General features: G+C 46.8%; 1 protein-coding gene across 1 annotated transcript; it reads left to right on the top strand.

The window, feature by feature from the left end:
* Positions 1-28: 28 nt before the first annotated feature.
* On the top strand, positions 29-11,242 carry LOC144581566 (uncharacterized). Its single transcript, XM_078365812.1, has 3 exons — positions 29-141; positions 729-892; positions 8,665-11,242. Exons 1-3 carry the CDS (start codon positions 115-117, stop codon positions 8,795-8,797), a joined length of 324 nt encoding a protein of 107 aa, XP_078221938.1. The 5' UTR covers positions 29-114; the 3' UTR covers positions 8,798-11,242.
* Positions 11,243-26,361: the final 15,119 nt, after the last annotated feature.

Below are 26,361 nucleotides of genomic sequence, written 5' to 3' on the forward strand. Positions count from 1 at the left end.
CTACTTACTCTCTACCTCAAACTTTATGCAGCTGTAGGAAGAAGGTTTGCAGAGATGTCATAGGACTGAATATCTCCATGCAGGCTCCAGGAACTGCCACGGTCAAGTAGCTTCATGTGTCACAAAATAGTGGAAGCTCAGGTGGGAGAGTGTGGGCCCTGAGTTCAGAAGCCAGGGAAGTCTTGACCCTGGATATCCTGGGGGAGAGTAGATAATGCCTGCCCTTGGGAAGCCCCTTCTCTCCCTCGCAAAGGCTGGGATGGAGATGGGCCCTCTTAGCTCAGCCTACATACAAAGCAGAGTCCCCATCCCACTGCCTCTCCCTTTCTTGCACTCTGGAGTGGGGGTGGGGACAGGACTTCCAGCACTGTGGATGTAAAAGTGGGGGTTGGGGGGAGGCCTTCACGGAGGCTGCTGAAGACTTGAGCTCCTGTGGGGAGCAGTAGCCATCTTGTAACTATGTTGCTTAAGCTTTTGTTCCTCTTACCTAAACCTCCATCTTGTGGGCTTCCCTTATTGTTTAAGTTTCACATTCCTCCTAGTTAGGAGGCTAGCCTGCAGCCTCATCTCCATGGTTACTCTCTGACCTCAGCCCTTGGAACTTCCCGCCCTTACTTGTTTATAAGCAACCGCCTTGTAGCTAATAAATGAGACTTGATCAGATCCTTGACTTGTCTCCATTCTCCACATCTCCTGTCTCTCTCTTTTAATCCCCACTCCCTCCCTAGGGTCTCCGTTGCTCATCCCATGGGTCGGGACAAACTGGCACCCAACGTGACAGCTCGAGTATGAGGGACACAGTGAGGGACGCCATCGAGGTCAGCCGGCACAGAAGGATTAAGAGACCCAGAGGAAAGAGCGTCGTGGGAACCTGCCACGGACTCGCGCTCCGGTAAGTGGACGGCGAATATGGGACAGGAAATCAGCCAGCATCAGTTGTTCATAGAGAGTTTAAGTAAGGCTTTAAAGGCGTGGGGAGTAAAGGTGAAAATAAAATGATTGTGTAAATATTTTGACTATATTCAGGATGTCTTCCCTTGGTTTCCCCAGGAAGGAACCATAGACCAAAAACGGTGGAAAAGGGTAGGAGATGCTTTAAAAGATTATTACACTGCTTTCGGACCCGAGAAGGTCCCAGTCACAGCCTTTTCTTATTGGAAACTAATAGATGAAATTTTAACTCAGAGATGCCATGTCCCCCTCATTGCCAATGTAATTACTCAGGGAGAGTCTCTCTTAAAGGGAAAACTCGATAAAAGCACCCTCAACAGTTCTAAGAGCCCAGATGACTCTAAGCAATTGTCTGTAACTGATGAGGCGCAGTCGCCACAAGCTAATGAGGAGGATTTAATGTCCTCTGATAGTGACTCAAAGAAGGGGACGCCCAGAGTGTCACAATGCCAGGCTGAGACTAAAAATGCGCCTTCAGCAAAGACAAAAAGAGGGCCAAAGAGGGTGTCTGCCCAGGGGGCCCCCAACTCAGGATCTAGACACACCAAAAAGGAAAAGACCCACTGGCTAATTGAAAGAGCAAATAATTCTGAAGACGAAGGCATTGAGGAGGGAATAGATTGGGATGCCTTAGAAGAAGAGGTGGACCGTTATAAAAACTCAGATTGGTTCCCCCATAGGCGGCGACCTCCGCCTTACAAGGCGGGGCCCTCAGCACCCCCAATGGCATGTCCCATTATTGATCCCCAAAAAAGGTTACAAGAAAAAATTGAGTACCTAAAAGAACAGGTTAGGCTTGAAACTGAGCATCAAGAGCTCATAGAACAGCTTGAAAAAATAAAAATAGGTAAAATAAAGAATGAGGCTAAAGCTCAAGTTACCCAAAATGTCATACCTCCCCGTAGGGGAGGGGCATTAAGACAACCTCCTCAGCTTAACATCTTATTAGATTTAGAGGATCCAAGCGCGTACCCGGTGACAGAAACCACTGACCAGCAGGGGAAAGCTTGCAGGCATCATGCAGGTTTCGATTTTAAAATAATCAAAGAACTAAAAACTGCAGTGGCACAATACGGTGCTACTGCTCCATACACCACTGAGATTTTAGAATCAGTGGCTGAAAATTGGCTTACCCCAGGAGATTGGCAGACCTTGGTCTGAGCCATGCTTTCAGGGGGTGATTATTTATTGTGGAAATCTGAGTTTTATGAATGTTGTAGGGAAACTGCACGCCACAACGCACAGGCTAATAATAATTGGAATTTTGACACGCTAGCTGGTGAAGGCAATTATGCTACCAGCGATGCACAAATGCAGTATGATGTGGGTCTTTACACCCAAATTCACATTGCGGGTACAAAGGCCTGGTGAAAGCTGCCTACAAAGGGGGATGTTAGTGCCTCCCTTACCAGCATAAAGCAAGGGCCAGATGAACATTTTCAGAATTTGTACATCGCCTCATTACAGCGGCAGGCAGAATTTTTGGTAATGCAGATGAGGCACAGATTTTGTTAAACAACTAGCATTTGAAAATGCTAATACTGCCTGCCAAGCGGCTATCCGCCCTTATAAAAGGAAAACAGATCTCTCAGGGTATATATGCCTGTGCTCAGACATAGGCTCTGCCTATCAACAGGGATTAGCTATGGCTGCAGCCCTACAGGGCTATACTGTGAAACAGTTCTTATCTAATAAGTCAAAAAATAGGTGCTTTCAATGTGGCGCCGCTGGTCACTATGCTAAACACTGTAATGCTGATAAAAAACCCTCCCTTAATGGGGATGACTCAAGATGGCGCTGTGAGAACAACCCAGGATTGAGGCTCTCGTTGGATGCGCGGAGAAGGTGAGTCAGGGACGCATTTCCAGATGGACCTTTGTTGCCCACAGAACGGGGAAATTCCCAGATATAAAACAAACGTGGGACGCCAGCCAGAGATCTTGACTGGTGTAGCCAGCAGCCAGTGCAGCTGCGGCCCGCGCCGGAGCACAGAGGCGCTCCACAGAGGTCCGCACAAAAGTGCACTGTTCTGGGTGCCCTGTTGAACTGGCAACCTGAGACCTGAGAGGGCTGAACTTGAGACTGAACGGGACTTGAACAGTGAGCCAGCCCAGGACAAAGCGTTAGGGGTAGCGCAGTGTGACAAACAAAACGGAATTCCAAACGCTCGCTGTTAGGAGGTTACCTTAAGGCGCAGCTCCGTGCGGGAGGGGCGTCCCCCATTACCGAGGCAATCAGCCCCTACTGAGGTACACGCCCATTGCTGATGCAGCCTGCTGTTGCCGAGGCAACCCGGTACAACAGAGAGACTCTGCCTCAGGGCGGAGCCTGCGGCTGCAGGGCAGAGAACACAGCAGAAGGGCAGAGCCCGCAGAAACAGGGTAAACCTCACACCAGCAGGGCGGAGCCTCGGCAGGACAAGACTGCCTCCTAGCTGGGCAGGACAATCCAGCAGACACTCAAAAATAAAGCCCCAACCCCTTCAGAAAGAGCAGCTGAGAAAAAAAGGGCTTTTTTTGGAGTTCTGTTGCAGCAGAACTAAACATAGCAGCCTAACAGCCCTGAATGAACATCAGAGCTCACAGCTCAGCACTTGAGCTCCTATAAAGTACAGACTGTCTTTTCAAGCAGCTCCCTGACCCCTCTATATCCAAAAGACTGACATTTGGCAGACATCATTCTGGGACAAAGATAGCAGAAAAAGAAACTGGTAGCATCCCTACTGTTCCACAGCTGCTATAGGTGTACCCCAGACAAGCAGGGCCTGGAGTGGACCTCTGCAGTCATACAGCAAAGGAGTTAGACCGGTAGAAGGAAAACCAAGTAACAGAAATACTTCATCATCAACAATCTGGGGGTCCACCCAGAGACCCAATCGAAAAGTCAGCAACTACAGACGACAGGTGGATAAATCCACAAAGATGGGAAGAAACCAGTGAAAAAAGGAGGAAAACACCCGAAACCAGAACACCTCGCCTCCTAGAAAAGACCAAAACTCCTCACCAACAAGGGAACAAAGCTGGATGGAGAATGACTATGACGAAATGACGGAATTAGGCTTCAGAAGGTGGATAATGAGAAACTTTTGTGAGCTAAAAGAACACGTATTAAATCAATGCAAAGAAACTAAGAACCTTGAAAAAAGATTCGAGGAAATGATAACAAGAATGGATAACTTAGAGAGGAATATGAATGAATTAAAGGAGATGAAAAACACAATACGAGAACTTCGCGAAGCATGCACAAGTTTCAATACCCGAACTGACCAAGCAGAATAAAGAATATCAGAAGTCAAAGATCAACTCAATGAAATAAAACGAGAAACCAAGATCAGAGAAAAAAGCGCAAAAAGGAATGAACAAAGTCTCCAAGAAATGTGGGACTATGTGAAGAGACCTAACCTACGTTTGATAGTTGTACCAGAATGTGATGAAGAGAATGAATTCAAGTTGGAAAATACTCTTCAGGACATTATCCAGGAAAATTTCCCCCACCTAGCAAGACAGGCCAACACTCAATTGCAGGAAATACAGAGAACACCACAAAGATATTCCGCAAGAAGAGCAACCCCAAGGCACATAATCGTCAGATTCAACAAGGTTGAAATAAAGGAGAAAATACTAAAGGCAGCCAGAGAGAAAGGTCGGGTCACCCACAAAGGGAAGCCCATCAGACTCACAGCAGATCTCTCGGCAGTAACTGTGCAAGCCAGAAGAGAGTGGGGGCCAATATTCAACATCCTTAAAGAAAAGAACTTTTAACCCAGAATTTCATATCCAGCCAAACTGAGCTTCATAACTGAAGGAAAAATAAAATCCTTTGCGAACAAGCAAATACTCAGAGATTTTGTCACCACCAGGCCTGCTTTACAAGAGCTCCTGAAAGAGGCACTACACATAGAAAGGAACAACCAGTACCAGCCATTCCAAAATCACACTAATTGCTAAAGAGCATCAACATAATGAAGAATCTACAACAACTAACAGGCAAAACAGCCAGCTAGCATCAAAATGGCAGTATCAAATTCACACATAACAATATTAACCCTAAATGTAAATGGACTAAATGCACCAATCAAAATACACAGACTGGCAAATTGGATAAAAATCCAAAACCCATCAGTATGCTGTATCCAGGAAACCCATCTCGCATGCAAGGATACACAAAGGCTCAAAATAAAGGGATGGAGGAAGATTTACCAAGCAAATGGAGAGCAAAAAAAAGCAGGAGTTGCAATTCTCATCTCTGATAAAATAGACTTTAAAGCAACAAAGATCAAAAGAGACAAAGAAGGCCATTACATAATGGTAAAAGGATTGATACAACAAGAAGAGCTAACGATCCTAAACATATATGGACCCAACACAGGAGCACCCAGATACATAAGGCAAGTTCTTAATGACTTACAAAGAGACTTAGACTCCCACACAATAATAGTGGGAGACTTTAACACTCCACTGTCAATATTAGACAGATCAACCAGACAGAAAATCAACAAGGATATCCAGGGCTTGAACTCAGACCTGGAGCAAGCAAACCTGATAGACATTTACAGAACTCTCCACTCCAAATCCACAGAATACACATTCTTCTCAGCACCACATCACACCTACTCTAAAATTGACCACATAATAGGAAGTAAAGCACTGCTCAACAAATGCAAAATAACTGAAATCATAACAAACAGCCTCTCAGACCATAGTGCAATCAAGTTAGAACTCAGAATTCAGAAACCAACCCAGAACCGCACAGCTTCATGGAAACTGAACAACTGGCTCTTGAATGTTGACTGGATAAACAACGAAATGAAGGCAGAAATAAAGAAGTTCTTCGAAACCAACGAGAATGAAGACACAACATGCCAGAACCTCTGGGACACATTTAAAGCAGTCTCTAGAGGAAAGTATGTAGCAATAAGTGCCCATATGAGGAGAATGGAGAGATCCAAAATTGACACCCTATCGTCAAAATTGAAAGAGCTAAAGGAGCAAGATCAAAAAAAACTCAAAACCCAGCAGAAGACAAGAAATAACTAAGATCAGAGCTGAACTGAAGGAGATTGAGACACGAAAAACCCTCCAAAAAATAAATAAATCCAAGAGCTGGTTTTTTGAAAAGATCAACAAAATAGACCACTAGCTAGATTGATTAAAAAGAAAAGAGAGAACAACCAAATAGATGCAATAAAAAATGATAAAGGGGAAATCACCACAGATTCCATAGAAATTCAAACCATCATAAGAGAATATTACAAACAACTCTACGCACATAAGCTAGCAAACCTGGAAGAAATGGATAAATTCCTGGACTCCTGTGTCCTCCCAAGCCTAAACCAGGAGGAAGCTGAAACTATGAATAGACCAATAACAAGGGCAGAAGTTGAGGCAGCAATGAAAAGCCCAGGTCCAGACGGGTTCACAGCCGAATTCTACCAGACACACAAAGAGGAGCTGGTACCATTCCTTCTGAAACTATTCCAAATACTCCAAAAAGAAGGAATCCTTCCCAAATCATTCTATGAGACCAATATCATCCTAATACCAAAACCCGGCAGAGACCCAACAAGAAAAGAAAACTTTAGGCCAATATCCATGATGAACATAGATGTGAAAATCTTCAATAAAATATTGGCAAGCCGATTGCAACAGCAAATCAAGAAACTTATCCATCATGATCAAGTAGGATTCATCCCGGGGATGCAAGGCTGGTTCAACATACGCAAGTCTATAAACGTAATTCACCACATAAACAGAACCATAAACAAAAACCACATGATTATCTCAATTGATGCAGAGAAGGCATTTGACAAAATTCAACAGCCCTTTATGCTAAAAGCCCTCAATAAACTCGGTATTGATGGAACATATCTCAAAGTAATAAAAGCTATTTATGACAAACCAACAGCCAATATCATACTGAATGGGCAAAACCTGGAAGCATTCCCTTTGAAATCTAGCACTAGACAAGGATGCCCTGTTTCACCACTCCTATTCAATATAGTACTGGAAGTTCTAGCCAGAGCAATCAGGCAAGAAAAAGAAATAAAGGGTATTCAAATAGGAAAGGAGGAAGCCAAATTGTCTCTATTTGCAGACGACATGATAGTATACCTAGAAGACCCCATCGCCTCAGCCCAAAAACTCCTGAAACTTATAAGCAACTTCAGCAAAGTCTCAGGATATAAAATCAATGTGCAAAAATCACAAGCCTTCCTCTACAACAATAACAGACTTAAAGAAAGCCAAATCAAGAACGAACTGCCATTCACAATTGCTACAAAAAGAATAAAATACCTTGGAATACAACTCACAAGGAACGTAAGGGACCTCTTCAAGGAAAACTACAAACCACTGCTCAACGAAGTCAGAGAGGACACAAACAGATGGAGAAACATTCCATGTTCATGGTTAGGAAGAATTAATATCGTGAAAATGGCTATATTGCCCAAAGTAATTTACAGAATCAATGCTATCCCCATCAAGCTACCATCGACTTTCTTCACAGAACTGGAGAAAACCACCATGAACTTCATATGGAACCAAAAGAGAGCCCTCATAGCCAAGTCAATTCTAAGCAAAAAGAACACAGCGGGGGGCATCACACTACCGGATTTCAAACTATACTACAAGCCTACAGTAATCAAAACAGCATGGTACTGGTACCAAAACAGAGATATAGATCAATGGAACAGAACAGAGGCAACACAACATATCTACAACCACACAATCTTTGATAAACCTGTCAAAAACAAGCAATGGGGAAAGGATTCCCTGTTCAACAAATGGTGTTGGTAAAACTGGCTAGCCATGTGCAGAAAGCAGAAACTGGACCCCTTCCTGACACCTTACACTAAAGTTAACTCCAGATGGATTAAAGACTTAAACATAAGACCCGGCACAATAAAAACCCTAGAAGGAAATCTAGGCAAAACTATCCAGGACATAGGAGTAGGCAAGGACTTCATGAACAAAACACCAAAAGCATTGGCAACAAAAGCCAAAATATACAAATGGGACCTAATGAAACTCCACAGTTTCTGCACGGCAAAAGAAACAGTCAATAGAGTGAATCGGCAACCAACAGAATAGGAAAAAATTTTTGCAGTTTACCCATCTGACAAAGGGCTGATATCCAGAATTTACAAAGAACTCAAACAGATTTACAGGAAAAAAACAAACAAGCCCATTCAAAAGTGGGCAAAGGATATGAACAGACACTTTACGAAAGAAGACGTATATGAGGCCAACAATCATATGAAAAAATGCTCATCGTCACTGGTCGTCAGAGAGATGCAAATCAAAACCACATGGAGATACCATCTCACGCCAGTTAGAATGACGATCATTAAAAAATCTGGAGACAACAGATGCTGGAGAGGATGTGGAGAAATAGGAACACTTTTACACTGTTGGTGGGAGTGTAAATTAGTTCAACCATTGTGGAAGACAGTGTGGCGATTCCTCAAGGCCTTAGAAATAGAAATTCCATTTGACCCAGCAATCCCATTACTGGGTATATATCCAAAAGGCTATAAGTCGTTCTACTATAAGGACACATGTACACGAATGTTCATTGCAGCACTGTTTACAATAGCAAAGACTTGGAATCAACCCAAATGCCCATTGATGATAGACTGGATTGGAAAAATGTGGCACATATACACCATGGAATATTATGCAGCAATCAGAAATGATGAGTTTGTGTCATTTGTAGGGACATGGATGAATCTGGAGAACATCATCCTCAGCAAACTGACACAAGAACAGAAAACGAAACACCGCATATTCTCACTCATAGGTGGGTGATGAAAAATGAGAACACATGGACACAGAGAGAAGAGTACTAAACACTGGGGTCTATTGGGGGGAAATGGGGAGGGCCAGTGGAAGGGGGAGGTGGGGAGGGATAGCCTGGAGAGAAATGCCAAATGTGGGTGAAGGGGAGAAAGAAAGCAAAACACACTGCCATGTGTGTACCTATGCAACTGTCTTGCATGTTCTGCACATGTACCCCCAAACCTAAAATGCAATAAAAAATAAAAAAATAAAAAACCCTCCCTTAATACAACAGTCCCTGGCTTTGTCCACGATGCAAGAGAGGGAAGCATTGGGCCAATGCATGTAAATCCAAAAGGGATGCCCAAGGGCAACCTTTTTCTCCACATCAGGGAAACGGAATGAGGGGCCAGCCCCAGGCCCCCAAGCAAAAACAAATCTATGGGCAGTCAGTTTTGCTCCTCCAACCAACAATCCGTTTCAAACCTCTGTCGAGCCACAACAGGAAGTGCAGGATTGGACCTCTGTTCCACCTCCCACACAGTACTAACACCTGAAATGGGGGTTCAAGCACTGCCCACAGGCATCTTCGGGCCCCTGCCTGAGGGTTCTTTTGGACTTATTCTAGGACAAAGTGGCCTTACCCTACAAGGTCTACAAGTCCTCCCCGGAGTAATAGATAATGATTACACAGGAGAAATCAAAGTCATGGTAACCTCCCCTAAAGTTATAAGTACTATCTCCCCTGGACAAAGATTTGCACAGCTCTTACTCCTACCTCTCCATAAAACCCATAATAGAGTTATAAACAAGGACAGAGGTAACTTAGGCTTCGGTTCCTCTGACGTCTATTGGGCAGAAGTGATATCTCCTGACAAGCCCATGATGACATTATGGCTAGATGGAAAGGAATTTACCGGACTAGTAGATATTGGAGCAGATGTGACTATAATTAACAAAACCCAGTGGCCTGCCACATGGCCAATAAGTGCTACTATTACTCATCTCACCGGTATTGGTCAGAGCAAAAATCCCGAGAAAAGTACAAAAATGTTAAAATGGGAAATCAAGGCCAAATCCAACCTTATATTGTTGCAGGCCTACCCTTCAACCTTTGGGGAAGGGATTTGCTGGCTCAGATAGGTATGGTCATAGGTAGCCCTAATGAGATCATTACTGCCCAGATGCTTAAACACGGGTATGTGTCCGGCACTGGGTTAGGAAAAACCCAGACTGGAATTTTAAACCCTATAGAATCTAAACCAAAAACAGACAAGAAAGGAGTAGGACATTTTCAGTAGGGGCCGCGGTCTGTCCTGTAGCCCACGCAGACAAAATTACTTGGTTATCAGACAACCCCATATGGGTTGACCAATGGCCCCTCTCTTCAGAAAAATTAGCTGCCGCACAACAACTGGTACAGGAACAGTTGTGGGTGGGGCATATAGAACCTAGTAATTCTCCTTGGAATACACCAATCTTCGTTATTAGAAAAAGGTCAGGAAAATGGCGATTGCTACAGGATCTTAGAGAAGCCAACAAATCCATGGTCCTCATGGGGGCCCTACAACCTGGGCTCCCTTCTCCTGTTGCCATACCCCTAAACTACTATAAAATTGTTATTGATTTAAAGGACTGTTTCTTTACTATTCCATTACATCCAGATGATCAAAAACGTTTTGCTTTCAGTGTGCCCTCTACCAATTTTAAGGAACCTATGAAAAGATATCATGGAAAGTGCTACCTCAAGGCATGGCTAATAGTCCAACCTTATGGCAGTCTTTTGTTGCCTTAGCTATTCAACCTATTAGAGACACCTGGAGAGAGATCTATATTATCCGTTATACGGATGATATTCTTTTAGCAGAAAAAGTTGGACAAGATGTTTTGTCTTGTTTTAAAGCCTTACAAACATCTCTTACTCAACATGGTCTGCTAATAGCTCCTGAAAAGGTGCAACTCACAGACCCCTATATGTACTTAGGCTTCCAACTAAAAGGAAGCCAAATTACTATGCAAAAGGTACAACTCAGGTTAGATAAACTGAAGACACTCAATGACTTTCAGAAGTTATTAGGAGATATTAATTGGCTACTACCTCATTTGAAACTATGCAAGGCAGATCTCAAACCGCTATATGATATTCTAAATGGAGACCCAAACCCCACATCACCTTGTGAGTTAACCTCTCAGGGCATACATGCTATTCGAACTGTGGAACATGCCATCAATCATCAGACCATCACTTTTGTAGATTATAGCAAGCCGCTCCGATTTATTATTTGTCAAACCTCATTATCCCCTACCGCTGTATTTTGGCAAACCGCTCCACTCATGTGGGTACACCTCCCTAACATGCCAAAAAGAGTCTTTGAACCATATTACCTTATGGTAGCAAATCTAATTATCCAAGGACGAACAATGGGCAAGGAATATTTTGGTTATGAACCTTCCTTGATTATCCAGCCATACAGTAAAGAACAAGTTCAGTGGCTCATGCAAACTACTGAGGCTTGGCTTATAGCATTGGCTTCTTTTCAGGACAATTAGACAATCACTATCCCCCTCATAAGTTGATTACTTTTGCCAATAGACATGAATTTATCTTTCCAAAAGTCACAAAATCTGAGCCCATTTCCAATGGACTCGTAGTGTTCACCGATGGTTCATCCACAGGTATAGCTGCCTATGTTAGTCAAGGCCATACCGTGCAGTTTCAAACTCAATCATCCTCGGCTCAGCTTACTGAGCTGCAAGCAGTTATAGCAGTATGCTCTGCTTTCCCTAATCAACCCTTAAACATTTACACCGATAGTGCATACATTGCTCAATCCATACCTAATTTAGAGACAGCTCCCATCATCAAACATACTTCTTCAGCTGCAAAATTATTCAAACAATTACAACAGTTCATCAGCAGCAGAACTCATCCTTTTTTTATTGGACACCTGTGGGCCCACTCAGGATTGCCTGGACTGCTGTCACAAGGCAATCAACAAGCCGACCTAGCCACCCGCGTTTTTCATACATATGCCACAAAAGCTAAAGACCCACTATCTCAAGCTCAACACACACACAACCTACACCACCTTAATGCTGACTCCCTTAGATTGTTACATCATATTACCAGGGAACAAGCTAGACAAATAGTTAAGGAATGCACACAATGTGCCACTCACTTACCCATACCCCATTTGGGAGTTAACCCTAGGGGCCTAGTCCCTAATGCACTCTGGCAGATGGATGTAACTCATGTTTCAGAATTTGGCAATCTCAAATATGTTCATGTATGCATTGATACTTACAGTGGATATGTGTTTGCCACACTCCAAACTGGAGAAGCCACTAAACACGTCATCGGGCACTTACTATCTGCTTTTGCCACCCTTGGCTGTCCACAAAAAATTAAAACCGATAATGGACCAGGGTATACCAGCACAGCCTTTGCCCGGTTCTGCTCTCAATTAAACATACAACATATAACTGGCATCCCCTATAATCCTCAAGGCCAAGGGATAGTTGAGAGAACCCATCTCACTTTAAAAATTACCTTTGAAAAAATAAAAAAGGGGGAATGGTACCCCATTAAGGGGTCCCCCAGAAACCTCATGGCACCTTCACTATTTATACTCAATTTTTTAACTTTAGACAAAAATGGACACTCTGCTGCAGAACGCCATTGGCAATCAGAAACTCAAACAAAATTCACATCAGTGATGTGGAAAGATCCTATGACTGGCTCCTGGCACGGACCTGACCCCGTATTGATTTGGGGTAGAGGATCAGCCTGTGTATATGCAAAAGAAGCAGATTCAGCCAGATGGCTACCAGAGAGATTAGTGAAACAAGTAGACAGTAAAGGAACATCAGGATGTGAGGATAATAACCCCTCCCAGGGAATGTGTTAAGCCCTGAGGATTATTCCCTGTTCCCCCTCTTTCAATCTTTCAGAAACATGTGGACCTTAATATTGATATCCCTGATAATCACTCTCATACCTAAGACTGACAGCGGATTCGGATCAAAATATGATGTAAGATCAACTTGACTCCCTAGCTGAAGTAGTCCTGCAAAACCGACGAGGCCTAGATCTGCTCACCGCCCAGAAAGGAGGACTGTGCTTCGCATTAGATAAAAAATGCTGCTTTTATGCTAACCGTTCTGATGTTGTCAGAGAATAAGATAAAAGCCCTGCAAGAAGACCTGGCAAAAAGAAGAAAAGCACTCTTCGATAATCCATTGTGGGGAGGGTTGAATGGGTTCCTCCCCTATATCCTCCCCCTCCTCGGCCCTTTTGTCATTTTCCTCCTGCTCCTCACTGTTGGACCTCTTATATTCAACAAGGTCATGGCTTTTGTCAAACAACAGATTGACTCCATAAAAATGCAGCCCCTACAGGTCCATTATCATAAGCTGGAAATGGCCGACAGGGAAATGGAGTTGGATCAAGGCTACGATGGAAGCTTGATAAGCACCACCAACCATTTCTGACATCACCTGATGAGCTGGACCACTTAGCCAATGACGGGCAACCTGAGAGCCTAGCAGTAAGATGCTCCTGCCTAAGACAGGGGACTGGGATATGAATCCCGCTCACCCTATGACAGGTAAGGGTAAAAAGCATCACTGCAGGTGTATCTCTTGACCTAAGACAGGCATGGTCCCCACAGGCAATCGGCCACACAAAAATTAAATAAAAAGGGGGGACCTGTGGGGAGCAGTAGCCATCTTGTAACTATGTTGCTTAAGCTTTTGTTCCTCTTACCTAAACCTCCATCTTGTGGGCTTCCCTTATTGTTTAAGTTTCACATTCCTTTTAGTTATGAGGCTAGCCTGCAGCCTCATCTCCATGGTTACTCTCTGACCTCAGCCCTCGGAACTTCCCGCCCTTACTTGTTTATAAGCAACCACCTTGTAGCTAATAAATGAGACTTGATCAGATCCTTGACTTGTCTCCATTCTCCTCATCTCCTGTCTCTGTCTTTTAATCCCCACTCCCGCGGGTCGGGACAAGCTCCTCTGCTCAAAATGAGTGAATAACCCTGCTCCTGGGTCACCTGCCTTTGTCTGTCTCACCTATGTGTGTCTCAGCTTCAGAGAAGTAGTTCTGGGTGAATGGGGCAGGGCATGCCTGTGTTTGCAGAGGCTTCCGATGGTGGGACTCTGTAGAAGTACAGCCTGATGCAGACAAAGAATTGAAAAGGAGGCAAAGTGGTGTGAGGGCTCCGTAAGCGGTGCCATGACCTGGGAGCCTCCGACATTCCAACTCCTTCCACAGGCATAGAGGGGCCTATGGCTCATCCTGGCCCCACCCCAGGGTCTGTCCCTGCTCCAGCTCCCAGACCACAGACCTAAAAACGCATTTACCCCCAACACAGAGGGCCAGACCAGTGAGAAGGCAAAGTGAATAAGGGAAGATGAATTTCTTAACATCTTTAATAAGCTTGCACATAGTAACCTACTGAATTTTTTTTTTTTTTTTTTTTTTTTTTTTTTTTGAGACAGAGACAGAATTTCACTCTTTTGCCCAGGCTGGAGTACAGTGGTATAATTTCGGTTCACTGCAACCTCCAGTCCCTGGGTTCAAGTGATTCTCCTGCCTCAGTTTTCCAAGTAGCTGAGATTATAGGCACCCACCACCACACCTGGCTCATTTTTTACATTTTTAATAGACATGGGGTGTTGCCATGTTGGCCAGGCTGGTCTCAAACTCCTGACCTCCAGTGATCTACCAGCCTTGGCCTCCCAAAGTGCTAGGATTACAGGCATGAGCCACCGCACCTGGCCTACCTATTGAATTTTTAAAAGGATGTGTTGATGATAGGTGAAAAAGCAAGGATTAGAGAACCCCAGGCATGACTCGGGAGTCTGGTGACCTTTAACATACACACAGCCCCAGGACTGCCCCCAGGGGAGAAGTGATGACTTAGAAGGACCCCAGCAGCTGAGCTGGGGTCACACAGCAAATCTCCCCCGGCTCCTGAGGTCCTTTCTTGCCCCACAGACCAGCAGGGGCAAATCTCCCCCGGCTCCTGAGGTCCTTTCTTGCCCCACAGACCAGCAGGGGAAGAGGCAGGCAGGCAGGCAGGCAGGATTTGAACACACAAGGCAGCTGAAAGTGACCTGTCCAGAATGCGCAGGGGGTGGGCAGGGCAGGAGCCGTCCCTGCTCTGTCTCCCTCTGCTTTCAGCACAGCTTCCTCCTCTCTGAGCCCTCTCCGTACGGGAAAGCAGGAGGTCCCCACAAATCAGGGAGAGGAGTGTGAGGTCTCTAAAGGGTTTCTGTGCCTTGTGCACATACAGGCACGCAGAAGGCCCAGTTCCAGGGGCCTCATTTCCATGGTGGAGAGGACCGTGCCAAGTCCTCTGATGTCATCTAAACCATGGTGCCACTGATTTAGATGACAATGGAAATGGCCCTGCCCCCAGCATGTGGGACTGGCTGGCACTTGGGGTGAACAGGGCAGTAAGCAACTGTCCCCAGCATGTGGCCTGTCCTGGTGCCAGGTCCTGTCTGGTGCCCAAATGACTGAGGCAGCCTCCAAGGTGGACCCAGCAGTGACAGCAGAGCCAGGACCAGCAGGAGGGGCTGGGACCTGAAGCAGAGATCAGCTCCAGTCACCCCGGGGAGCTCAGGAGAGAGTGTCACAGAGCTGGGACCCTGACTGCTGAGGATGGGCCATGCCTGGCTGCTGCTGGGTTCCCTCAGGAAACTGAGAGGTGAGTTCTGGGATGTGGACCCCACTTTTGAGGCCAGGAGAAGTGCCACAGGAAATGCTGGCTGACCAACAAGAACATAGGAAGGTGCAAACCCTTACCCCTCTGCTTCTCAGTCTCCCATGGGGTGTAGCAAGGCCAGCAGTGGAGACCACAGAGACCTCCCATGGAAACCTCACAGAGACATCTCATACAGAGAGCCCACGGGGACCACTCACTGCCACAGAGAGAGACACACTGTGGCCTCCACAGAGACCCCACAGATCTCTGAGACCTCATGGTGCCCCACAGAGACACAGCACTGAGATTCCCAGAGTCCTCAAACAGACCCCTTCAGAGAACCCCACAGAGACCACACTGAGAGTCTTCATTCAGTCCCAGAGAGACCTCCTGCAAATTTCAGGGACATTTCTTGGTTCTCACACAGAGGCCTCACACAGACACCTGACAAAGGCCTCAGAGACTTTACCCAGAATCATAAAACAGGGAACTCATGCAAAGACTCATGCAGCTCACTGCAACTTCCAGCCTCCAGCCCTAGAAATGGCACACAGCACTCCCCCACCCAACGGCTTCACAGAGACCTCTCTCAGAGTCCTCACACAGAGACCTTGCCTGGAGACCTCCCACTCTCCACATTCTTGCACAGATTCCTCTCCCACTCTTGAACAGATTCCTCACACACAGGCCTCAGGTTGCTTCACACTCATTGCACAGAAACCTCTCACGTAGAATTCCCTCAAACATTCCACACAGAGATTTTGTAGGGCTCTCACAGGGTCCTCACAGTCCTTATACAGCATCCTTATGGTCCTCATACAGGGTCCTCACACAGGGTTCTCACAGCATCTTCACAGGGTCCTCGCGGGGTCCTCACACAGGGTCTTCACAGGGTTCTCACACAGGGTCCTCACACAGGGTCCTCACACACGGTCCTCACACAGGGTCCTTGCAGGGTCCTCACACAGGGCCCTCACAGGGTCCTCACACACGGTCCTCAGACAGGGCCCTCACAGGGTCCTCACACAGGGTCTTCACAGGGTCCTCACACACGGTCCTCAGACAGGGTCCTCATATAGGGTCCTCACACATGGTCCTCACACAGGGTCCTCACACAGAGGCCTCCCACAGGGACTTCATGTAGTCCATGGTCCCTCAGATACCTAGCACAGAGATTTCACATGGGGACTTTTCAGAGATCTCACAGAGACCTCTGGAAGATATTTCCCACACAGACCTTCTACAAAGGCCTCATACAGAGACCTTACAAGAGACAACACACAGACACCTCTCGCTGCCCCATGGAGTCCTCCCACAGTGACCTCATGTTGCCTCACAGGCCTCATACAGAAACTGACTCAGATTTCATAGAGACTTCCCACACAGAACTCACGCAGAAACCTCACACAGAGACTCCACAGAGACCTCAGAGTTCTCACTGGAAGCCTGGCACTGAGGCCTCCCACACTGCACTCACACAGCGTCCTCACCATAGGTGAGATGCCTCTCACAGATACCCCTCAGAGACCTGGCACAGAGGCTTCACAGAGACCTCACAGAGCAGCCACCTGTTCACAGGCCATTCTCAGTGCATATAAAACTACTTAGCACACTAGCAGCGCAGCAGGGATATCAGTTTGGCTCCCCAAAAATCCCAGGACACCCAGATATTTTTAGCATAGCACTCATAGGAGTTTTCTGCTTGGGGATATTCTCACGTATTTCTTTATATTTTGTGACGTCATGGCCTCTGAAAAGAATATGGATTCCACAGGTAGACATGCATAATTCTTTCTTCCACAGGTTTCCATTAGCTTAAATTCTGACCCACAATTTAGAGAACTAATTTTTTTTTTTTTGAGACGCAGTCTTGCTCTGTAGCCCAGGCTGGAGTGCAGTGGCACAATTTTGGCTCGCTGCAACCTCCACCTCCTGAGTTCAGGCAATTCTCCTGCCTCAGACTCCCGAGTAACTGGGACTACAGCCACGCACCACCATGCCCGGATGATTTTTTTTATTTTTAGTAGAGACGGGGGGTTCACCATGTTGGCTAGGCTGGACTCAAACTCCTGACCTCAGTGATCCACCCGCCCAGCCTCCCAAAGTGCTGGGATTACAGGCATGAGCCACTGTGCCTGACCAAAAATTTTTAAATGAGTAAAATATTACCAACCTTCAATGAAAGAAAATACCTTATTTGTCCAGTTTGTAATTATCAAGCTAAATTATATCAGTGTCACATTTTTTCTTTAAGTTTGAGGAAAAAAAGAAAAAGAAAAAACTCCTGACCTCAGTGATCTGCCTGCCTCAGCCTCCCAAAGTGCTGGGATTACAGGCGTGAGTCACCTCCCCCAGGCTCTCTTTTTTTTTTAAGTTGGAGTCTTGCTCTTTCACTCAGGCTGGAATGCAGTGGCATGATCTCAGCTCACTGCCATCTCCAACTCCCAGATTCAAGTCATTCTCCTGCCTCAGCCTCCCTAGTAGCTGGGATACAGGTACGCACCACCACACCAAGCTAATTTTTGGTATTTTTAATAGAAACGGGTTTTTACCATGTTGGCCAGGGTGGTCTCAAACTCCTGACCTCAAGTGATTCACCCATCTTGGCCTCCCAAGGTACTGGGATTATAGGCATGAACCACCGCACTCAGCCTGGTCCTGTAATTCTCTCTGGGAACCCTGGCCCTGTGAGCTGGAGGAGGGCAGGTGGGGCCAGGCCTGGAGCAGCCCCTGATCGGTATTGAGTGAATGAGTAGGGGTTGGGAGGGGAGGCTTGGGAAGGCACCCAGGATGTGTTCCTCCCACCCCCCAGCCTTGTCAGCCTCCAGCTCCTGCTGAGCTCTTGCATGGTGGTCCTTTCCAACTTACAGCTCACTGCCTTGAACCAGGTCCAAGCCGATGGCCTGGCAGAAGTGTCCTCTCTGTTCTTACCCAGTATGACCTAGATGGGAGCCAATAAGCACATGGAATGAGCATAGCCCTGAGGGGTCAAAAGTGTGTCAGGAAGAAAGGGAGGGAGGGAGGGAAGGAGGAAGGAAAGGAAGGAATGGAGGGCAGGAGGCACAGGAGGGAAGGAGGGAGACAGGAAGGAAGGGAGGGAGGGAGGAAGGGGGCAATGAATGACTGCACATACAAAGGAATGAGTGAATGAATGCCCAAACCAAGAAATGAGTGAATGAATGCACACACAAAGGAATGAATGAATACACACACCAAAGAATGAATAAATGAATGCACACAGATGAATTAGTGCACACAAAGGAATGAGTCAATGTATGAACATACCACTTGTGGGGCGTGAAGAGGACTGAAGAGACCCCCAGTTGAGGGGGCCCTATGCATGTCCTTGCTGCTGAGGGACCTGGACATGCCAGTGCATGGGAGAAGGGCTTGGGCTTAGGGTGAATTGGCTCACAGGCAACTCATCAAGTGTCACAAGTAACCCTGAGCAGCAGGCTTCCCCTCCCGAGCCTTAACCCCCACCAGATGTAACATGGATTAGAAGAACGACCTCATGGCACTTTTCTGAAAATTCAGTGGGTGAAACCTGGTGGCTCACACCTGTAATCCCAGCACTTTGGGAGGCCAAGGTGATTAGATCACTTGAGCCCAGGAGTTTGAGACTAGACTGGGAAACAGTAAGACCCTGTTTTGTTAATAAAACAAAAATGAAAATTTAGTGGGGTGCCGGGTGTGCCAGTTCTAGAGCTGTGACATTTGTTTATTTGGTTCAACCCAAGCCACTTCGAACAACTGAGCCTCCCCAGCCAGTGGGCCAGGCCTCTCAGTGTCACTCTGGCTGAGGGTGTGTTTGTGTCCTTCCTTTAACTGTCCTCATTCTTTACGTCGCGTGTGTGTGGTCTTTTCTCTCTCATACACACACACCTGTCAAATTTGCATGCTCTGACACACAGACACACAGTCATACTTCCTTTAAAAAATTTTTATTTTTAGAGGCACAATCTTGCTCTGTTGCCCAGGCTGGAGTGCAACGGCACAATCACAGGTTACTGCAGCCTTGAACTCCTAGGCTCAAGCGATCCTCCTGACTCAGCCTCCTGAGTAGCTGGGACAACAGGCATGCATCCCCATGCCTGGCTAATTTGTTTTTTGGTAGAGGTGGGGTCTTGCTCTGTTGCCCAGGCTTGTACACTCCTGCTTCTGTATGTATGTATGCACGTATGTATGTATCGTTTTTGAAAATGATTTCATTGAATCTTTCTTTAAGCATGAACTTTTCTGAAGCTCTGGGGACACCTGGAAGAGGAAGGGAGGGTTCTGGATACCCCCTAGGACCACATTGGCCCTGGGTGCAGGACAAGCCCAGGCAGGAGAAACAGACCCTGCTGAGGGGTCTCCTCTTTGCCTCCTCCCTGGGTCCCAGCTGGGTGGTCTCCTCGGTCCACTGCCAGCCAGGGTCAGGCAGTGCATGGCCAAGCCCACCGCTATGTCATCATTCCAGGGGGAAGGGGCTTGAAGTCTGCGTCATGGGGTGATGGGAACCTGGATTTAGTTGGTGTGACCTGAGCTCAGGTTCAGCTTTTCCACATCCTGGCGGCGGGGCCTTCAGGTGGGAATTCCTCCTCTGCAAAATGAGAGCTTGTGAGAATTAAACTGGCCCCAGCATTTAGGAAACAGCCCTGTGATGTAGGTTCATGCTCTCATGACCCAATTACTTCCCAAATACAAAAAATTAGCTACGAATGGTGGTGGGCACCTGTAATTCCAGCTACTCAGGAAGCAAAGACAGAAAATTGCTTGAATCCAGAAGGCAAAGGTTGCAGTGAGCTGAGATTGTGTCACTGCACTCCAGCCTAGGCAACAGAGCAAGGCTCTGTCTCATGAAAAAGAAAAAAATGAAAGAAAAAAAAAAAGAAAAGAACAAAAAATGAAATGGAAGGAGATGAAAAGGAATATATGTCACATAGGCAAGGACTTCATCACTAAAACACCAAAATCGCTGGCAACAAAAGCCAAAATAGACAACTGGGACCTAATTAAACTCCAGAGCTTCTGTGCAGCAAAAGAAACATTCAACAGAGTGAACCAACAACCAACAGAATGGGAAAAAATTTTGCAATCCACCCATCTGACAAAGGGCTAATATCCAGAATCTACAAAGAACTAAAACAGATATACAGGTAAAAAGCATACAAAACCATCAAAAAGTGGGAGAAAGATATGGACAGACACTTTTCAAAAGAAGGCATATATGAGGCCAACAAACATATGAAAAAATGCTCATCATCACTGATTATTAGAGAAATGCAAATCAAAACCACATTGAGACATCATCTCATGCCAGTCAGAATGGCGATCATTAAAGAATCTGGAGACAACATATGCTGGAGAGGATGTGGAGAAATAGGAACACTTTAACACTGCTGGTGGGAGTGTAAACTAGTTTAACCATTGTGGAAGACAGTGTGGCGAGTCCTCAAGGACCTAGAAATAGAAATTCCATTTGACCCAGCAATCCCATTACTGAGTAATATACAGAGAGGATTATAAGTCATTCTATTATAAGGACACATGCACACATATATGTTCATAACGGCGCTGTTTACAATAGCAAAGACCTGGAACCAAACCAAATGCCCATCGATGATAGACTGGACAAGGAAAATGTGGCATGTATACACCACAGAATACTATGAAGCCATAAGAAATGATGAGTTCATGTCATCTGTAGGAACGTGGATAAATCTGGAAACCAGCATTCTCAGCAAACTGACACAGGACCAGAAAATCAAACACCACATGTTCTCACTCGTAGGCAGGTGTTGAACAATGAGAACACATGGACACAGGGAGGGGAACATCACACACTGGGGTCTGTTGTGGGGGCAAAGGGAGGGACAGCGGAAGAGAATGGGGAGTTCAGGGAGGAGTAACATGGGGAGAAATGCCAGATGTGGGTGACAGGGGGATGGAGGCAGCAAACCACATTCCCATGTATGTACCTATGCAACAATCCTGCATGATCTGCAAATGTAACCCAGAACCTAAAGTACAATTAAAAAAACAAAGAGATTTGCAAGGAATCAAAAAGCATTTAAATATCCACATGAAGATATTCATCAGCAAGACTGATACCGCAAAGAAAAGAAAATCAAATCAGTGATATTAAGAATACATTGGAGAAGTCCTCCAAGAATGTAGAGGAAAAGGGTAACAGAATGAAAGTGATGACGACAAGAGCTCTGTGAAACCCAATTTTAAAACTCCAAGATTAATACAATAAAATTTTCAGAATAGAGTAGAACAACAAACTAATGAAAAAAACAACAAAGAGAACATTTTTTCTTGACCTTTAAAAAAATCGTGTTCTATAAAAAGAAATCCTAACATAGACATATCCTGGCAGAATATGTATTGAAATGCTGGAAAACTTTAAACTATTCCGGGATCTGAGAAAAGTACTTAGAAATGAATGAAAACCAGGCTGACCCTGGCTTTTCCTCTGTGATAGAAAATTCAGGGAAACCCTAGACTAACATGTACATAGTTGAGGGGAAGGGTTAGAAACCCAAGTAACCAGAGATTTTGGAAACACACTTGCGTAGTCTGCCATCTGTGAAAATAACATACTTGGCTGTTTCTGCTTTGATAGTACATATCACCAATAAGCAGCTTAAGAAAAAGATTACTTTAGTTCAACCATTATGGAAGACAGTGTGACAGTTCATCAAGGATCTAGAACCAGAAATACCATTTGACTGGGGTGAGTGTGGTGAGGAAGCAGCAGGGGCAAAGGCCCTGGGGTGGGTGTTGTGAGGAGGTAGCTGGGGCAAAGGCCCTGGGGTGGGTGTGGTGAGGAGGCAGCAGGGGCAAAGGCCCCGGGGTGAGGAGGCAGCAGGGGCAAAGGCCCTGGGGTGGGTGTGGTGAGGAGGCAGCAGGGGCAAAGGCCCTGGGGTGGGTGTGGTGAGGAGGTAGCTGGGGCAAAGGCCCTGGGGTGGGTGTGGTGAGGAGGCAGCTGGGGCAAAGGCCCTGGGGTGGGTGTGGTGAGGAGGTAGCTGGGGCAAAGGCCCTGGGGTGGGTGTGGTGAGGAGGCAGCAGGGGCAAAGGCCCCGGGGTGAGGAGGCAGCAGGGGCAAAGGCCCTGGGGTGGGTGTGGTGAGGAGGTAGCTGGGGCAAAGGCCCTGGGGTGATTGTGGTGAGCAGGTAGCTGGGGAAAAGGCCCTGGGGTGGGTTTCATTAGGAGGCAGCTGGTAAATGTCATCAGCCTGGTGTTCACATGCATGGCCCAGTTCCCCTAGTCCACTCCCACAGGGGCGTCAAAGGTCTCAGCCTTGCACGAGAGATTTCCTGACTTTCCAAACTTGTCAGCCCTCGAGGTTTGTCTTCCTGGGTGGGTTTCTGCTGTTCCTGAGAGGTGGCCCAGGGCCATGTGACAGGGGGAGAAACTAGCCCAGAAGCCTGGGTTTGCCTACCACTCTGCGTCTCACTTGCTGTGTGACCTGAGGCAAGTTACCAGACCTCTCTGAATATGTTTTCCTAGCGGAGCTCTTGATAGATGCCTGGTGTGGGGTGTGCGGTCAGTAAATGCTGTTTCCCTGCCACTTTTCAATGTTTCCTCTTCCCAGCCGACATTTAAAACAGTTCCCACAGGCTGGGCGCAGAGGTTCACGCTTGTAATCCCAGCACTTTGGGAGGCCAAGCAGTAAGTGCCCCACAGGCAACAGATGTGCTGCCTGGGAAGCAATGCTGGAGGCTGTGCCCACTTGGACAGATGGTCAAGATGAGGCAGGCACCAGTTTAGCCCAGCCACAGACAAAGTTGCTGAGGCTCTGTGCCTCTGTGCCTGCCTGGCACAAGATATGGAGCCAGGTCTGAGTGGGCCTCTGTGCTCTGGGCTGACCAAGGATGAGACTGGGGCATGCTGGAGAGAGAGCTGACTCCTGACAACCTGGGCTTCGTGTGGAGCAGGTAAGGGAGACCCCCACCACTTGTCTCCCCATGCCAGTGGTGCAGTGCCCAGAGCCTGCAATCCTCACTCTGGGTGTGGGCCAAGAAAGAACGGACCCTTTGGCTGATGCACTAGGTGACCTTCAGGCTATCTGGGACCAGCTCTGACAGCCTCTGCTCTGGGATCACACATGGCATAGGGCAGCAGAGGTGGCATCCCTGGACACTGACCCCAGTAGCATGGAACCCAGGACCAGGTACTGCCACAGTCAGCCCGCAGGTGCAGGAGGGCAGGAGGCTCTCAGTCACAACTCTGTGGCTTCACAGTGCCCAGTGCCTGCAAACCTGTGCTCTGGGCCAGGCCTAAGGAAAAGTGGACCCTAAGGTGGGATGGCGGTACACTCCTCGACCCCCATGCCCTCGGGGAGCAGCCCTGCAAGAATCTGCCATGGGCTCAGCCACAGCTGCCACCTGAAAATGGTGCAAGTCAGTATCAGTGGCAACTCCTGGCCCTGTCCTCCCCCACCAGCAGCAGGAATCCCAGGGCCAGATGTCACCATGGTGCCCAATTTAGGTGATTGGCGGCATAGCTACAAGGTGATGGAAACTGGCGCTGACTGATCCTGGGTGCTGCAGTGGGCCCAGAGCCCGCGACCCCACATTCTTGGCTTGGGACAAGGAAGCACAGATCTTAGGGTGGGGGGAGGTGCTCTGGGTGACTCCCAGGTTGTCTGAGACCAACCCTGCAGCCCCCCATGCATTCTGCTGCACCTGCCACTTAGAGATGGCATTTGGCAGCATGGTGGCAACACTTGATCCTGCCCACTTCCACCAGCAATGCGGATCTAAGGGCCAGACCCTGCTGTGGGGCATAAATCAGGCTAACTTCCCTCTGGCCGGGGTGGGCCAGGGCTGCCGTCACCTACGCTGACTTCCCTCTTGCCGGGGTGGGGCTGCCTTCGCCGCCGCTGACTTTCCTCTGGCCGGGCAGGTCAGGGTCGCCGCTGCCTCCACTGACTTTCCTCTGGCTGGGCCTGGCCGGGTCCAACTCTGCTGTCTATGCTGACTTCCCTCCGGCCAGGGCGGGGCTGCTGCCACCGCCACCTCCGCTGGCTCCCCTATAGCAGGGCGGGGCTGGGGCCACCACCACCGCTGCTGACTTCCCTGTGGCTGGGCTGGGCTGGAGCTGCTGCCGCCTAGGCTGACTTCTCTCTGGTCAGGCTGGGCAGGGCCAGGGCCGCCACCGCCACCACCGCCGCTGCCACCTTCGCTGACTTCTCTCTGGCCGGGCTGGGCCAGGGCCGATGCCTCCACTGACTTCCCTCTGGCCAGACTGGGCCGGAACCGCGACCTCTGCTGACTTCCCTCCTGCCGGGCCAGGCCGCCGCCTCTGCTGACTCCCTCAAGCAGTGCTGCTGCTCTTGCTGGATCCTCACAGGAAGCGCAGTCTCGGCTTCTGTAGGGGCACACACGCTGGCAGGCACTCGCCTTAAGGTTGAAGCATCACCCTCTCTTAAAGGGGCCACAGCTCAGCTTACAGCTGCCACAAAAATATATAAACAGCTCTGTGAATAAAGCGGTAAAATGTAACAAATACTAGAAAATGGAATCCATTATTAACATAAAAGAATAATATTTGTGATCCTCAGAGTTTATCTCTGGGGAAAAGAAGAAAAAGCAAGCTAGCTGTTCAGTATTACATAATACCTGAAGTATACACAATCCCAAGTAAGAAAATCATTATCCACAAATTATGCATCTTCTAGAAATGAGCTTGCTTAAACCTCATGTGGTACTTCTGAAATCAGGAACCAAATTAGGAGCCTCTCAGCACCGTTATTTTATGACTCTTTTTAGTAACACGCACTCACACACATGGTTGATACTTTCTAACAGGTTATCTTATATGGCAATAAGAAGTTTTGATTAGCAAGAAAAAAGGGATTAATGGTAGAAGTAAACTAGTGCACTATATGTGAATCAAGGTATAAAACTTTACTGCTAATGCTGAAAAACACTAATAGATAGTGGAGGAAAAGGCTAACATTTGTTTTTAAAAATTCTAATCATTCTAGGTGTTCTAAGTGTATATTTTTTCTTTTTTTGACATTTATACATTTGTTTTCCTAAAGGAACTATTCCAACCTTCATTTTTAATAACTCATGGTAATGATCAGAAAAGAAATGAAAATGCGTAGCAGCGTCTCTATATTTACTATATATACTATCACTAAATATTTAAAAATTTATCCTGGTGCAGTAAAAGTGCAACTGCAAGAAAAAGAACGTAGTATGTATCAACTGACTTTTAAAGCAGTGGAAAGAGAACCTCAGTAACCTCATTAGAACAATGAGAGGCTCTGCAACAAAGTAAGGACTTATCCACGGCACTAACGTTATAATCGATAATTTTCACAAGGATTCATTCAACACTAAGCAATAAAACAATCTCTAAATTTAAAAATTTTAAATTTCTTAAGTTTTTAAGAAAAACAAGTGTTTTAAAAAGATAAACCCTTCCATTCCTTTCCAAAGAAAGGCTCATCCTTCACTTCTCTCTGAAGGCTGAGACCTTGCCTGGTGCCGGCAGAACTGCTCTCCACAACTTCCAAGTTTGGCGCTGTGTGTGTAGGTGCAGCAACTAATACATGTTTGCAGTGAGGTGGGTTTTTTTTGAGACAGGGTCTCACCATATTACTGAGGTTGGAGTGCAGTGGTGTGATGATGGCTCATTGCAGCTTGGACTTCCTGGGCTCAAGTGATCCTCCCACCTCAGCCTCCCAAGTAGCTAAGTTTTAGCCTTTCTTCTTTCCCTTCCTTTTCTCCTTCCCTTCCTCTTCCTCTTTTCTTTCCTTTCTTTTTCTTTTCTTGTGCCATGTTGCCCAGGCATGTCTCAAAATCCTGGGCTCAGGTGATCCACCCACTTTGGCCTCCCAAAGTGCTGGGACTACAGGCACAAGCCACCATGACTGGCCTGCAGCAAGATATTTTGAGACAATAAAACATCATGTT

Source organism: Callithrix jacchus, chromosome 1 (assembly GCF_049354715.1).
Source record: "Callithrix jacchus isolate 240 chromosome 1, calJac240_pri, whole genome shotgun sequence".
Lineage (NCBI taxonomy): Eukaryota > Metazoa > Chordata > Mammalia > Primates > Cebidae > Callithrix > Callithrix jacchus.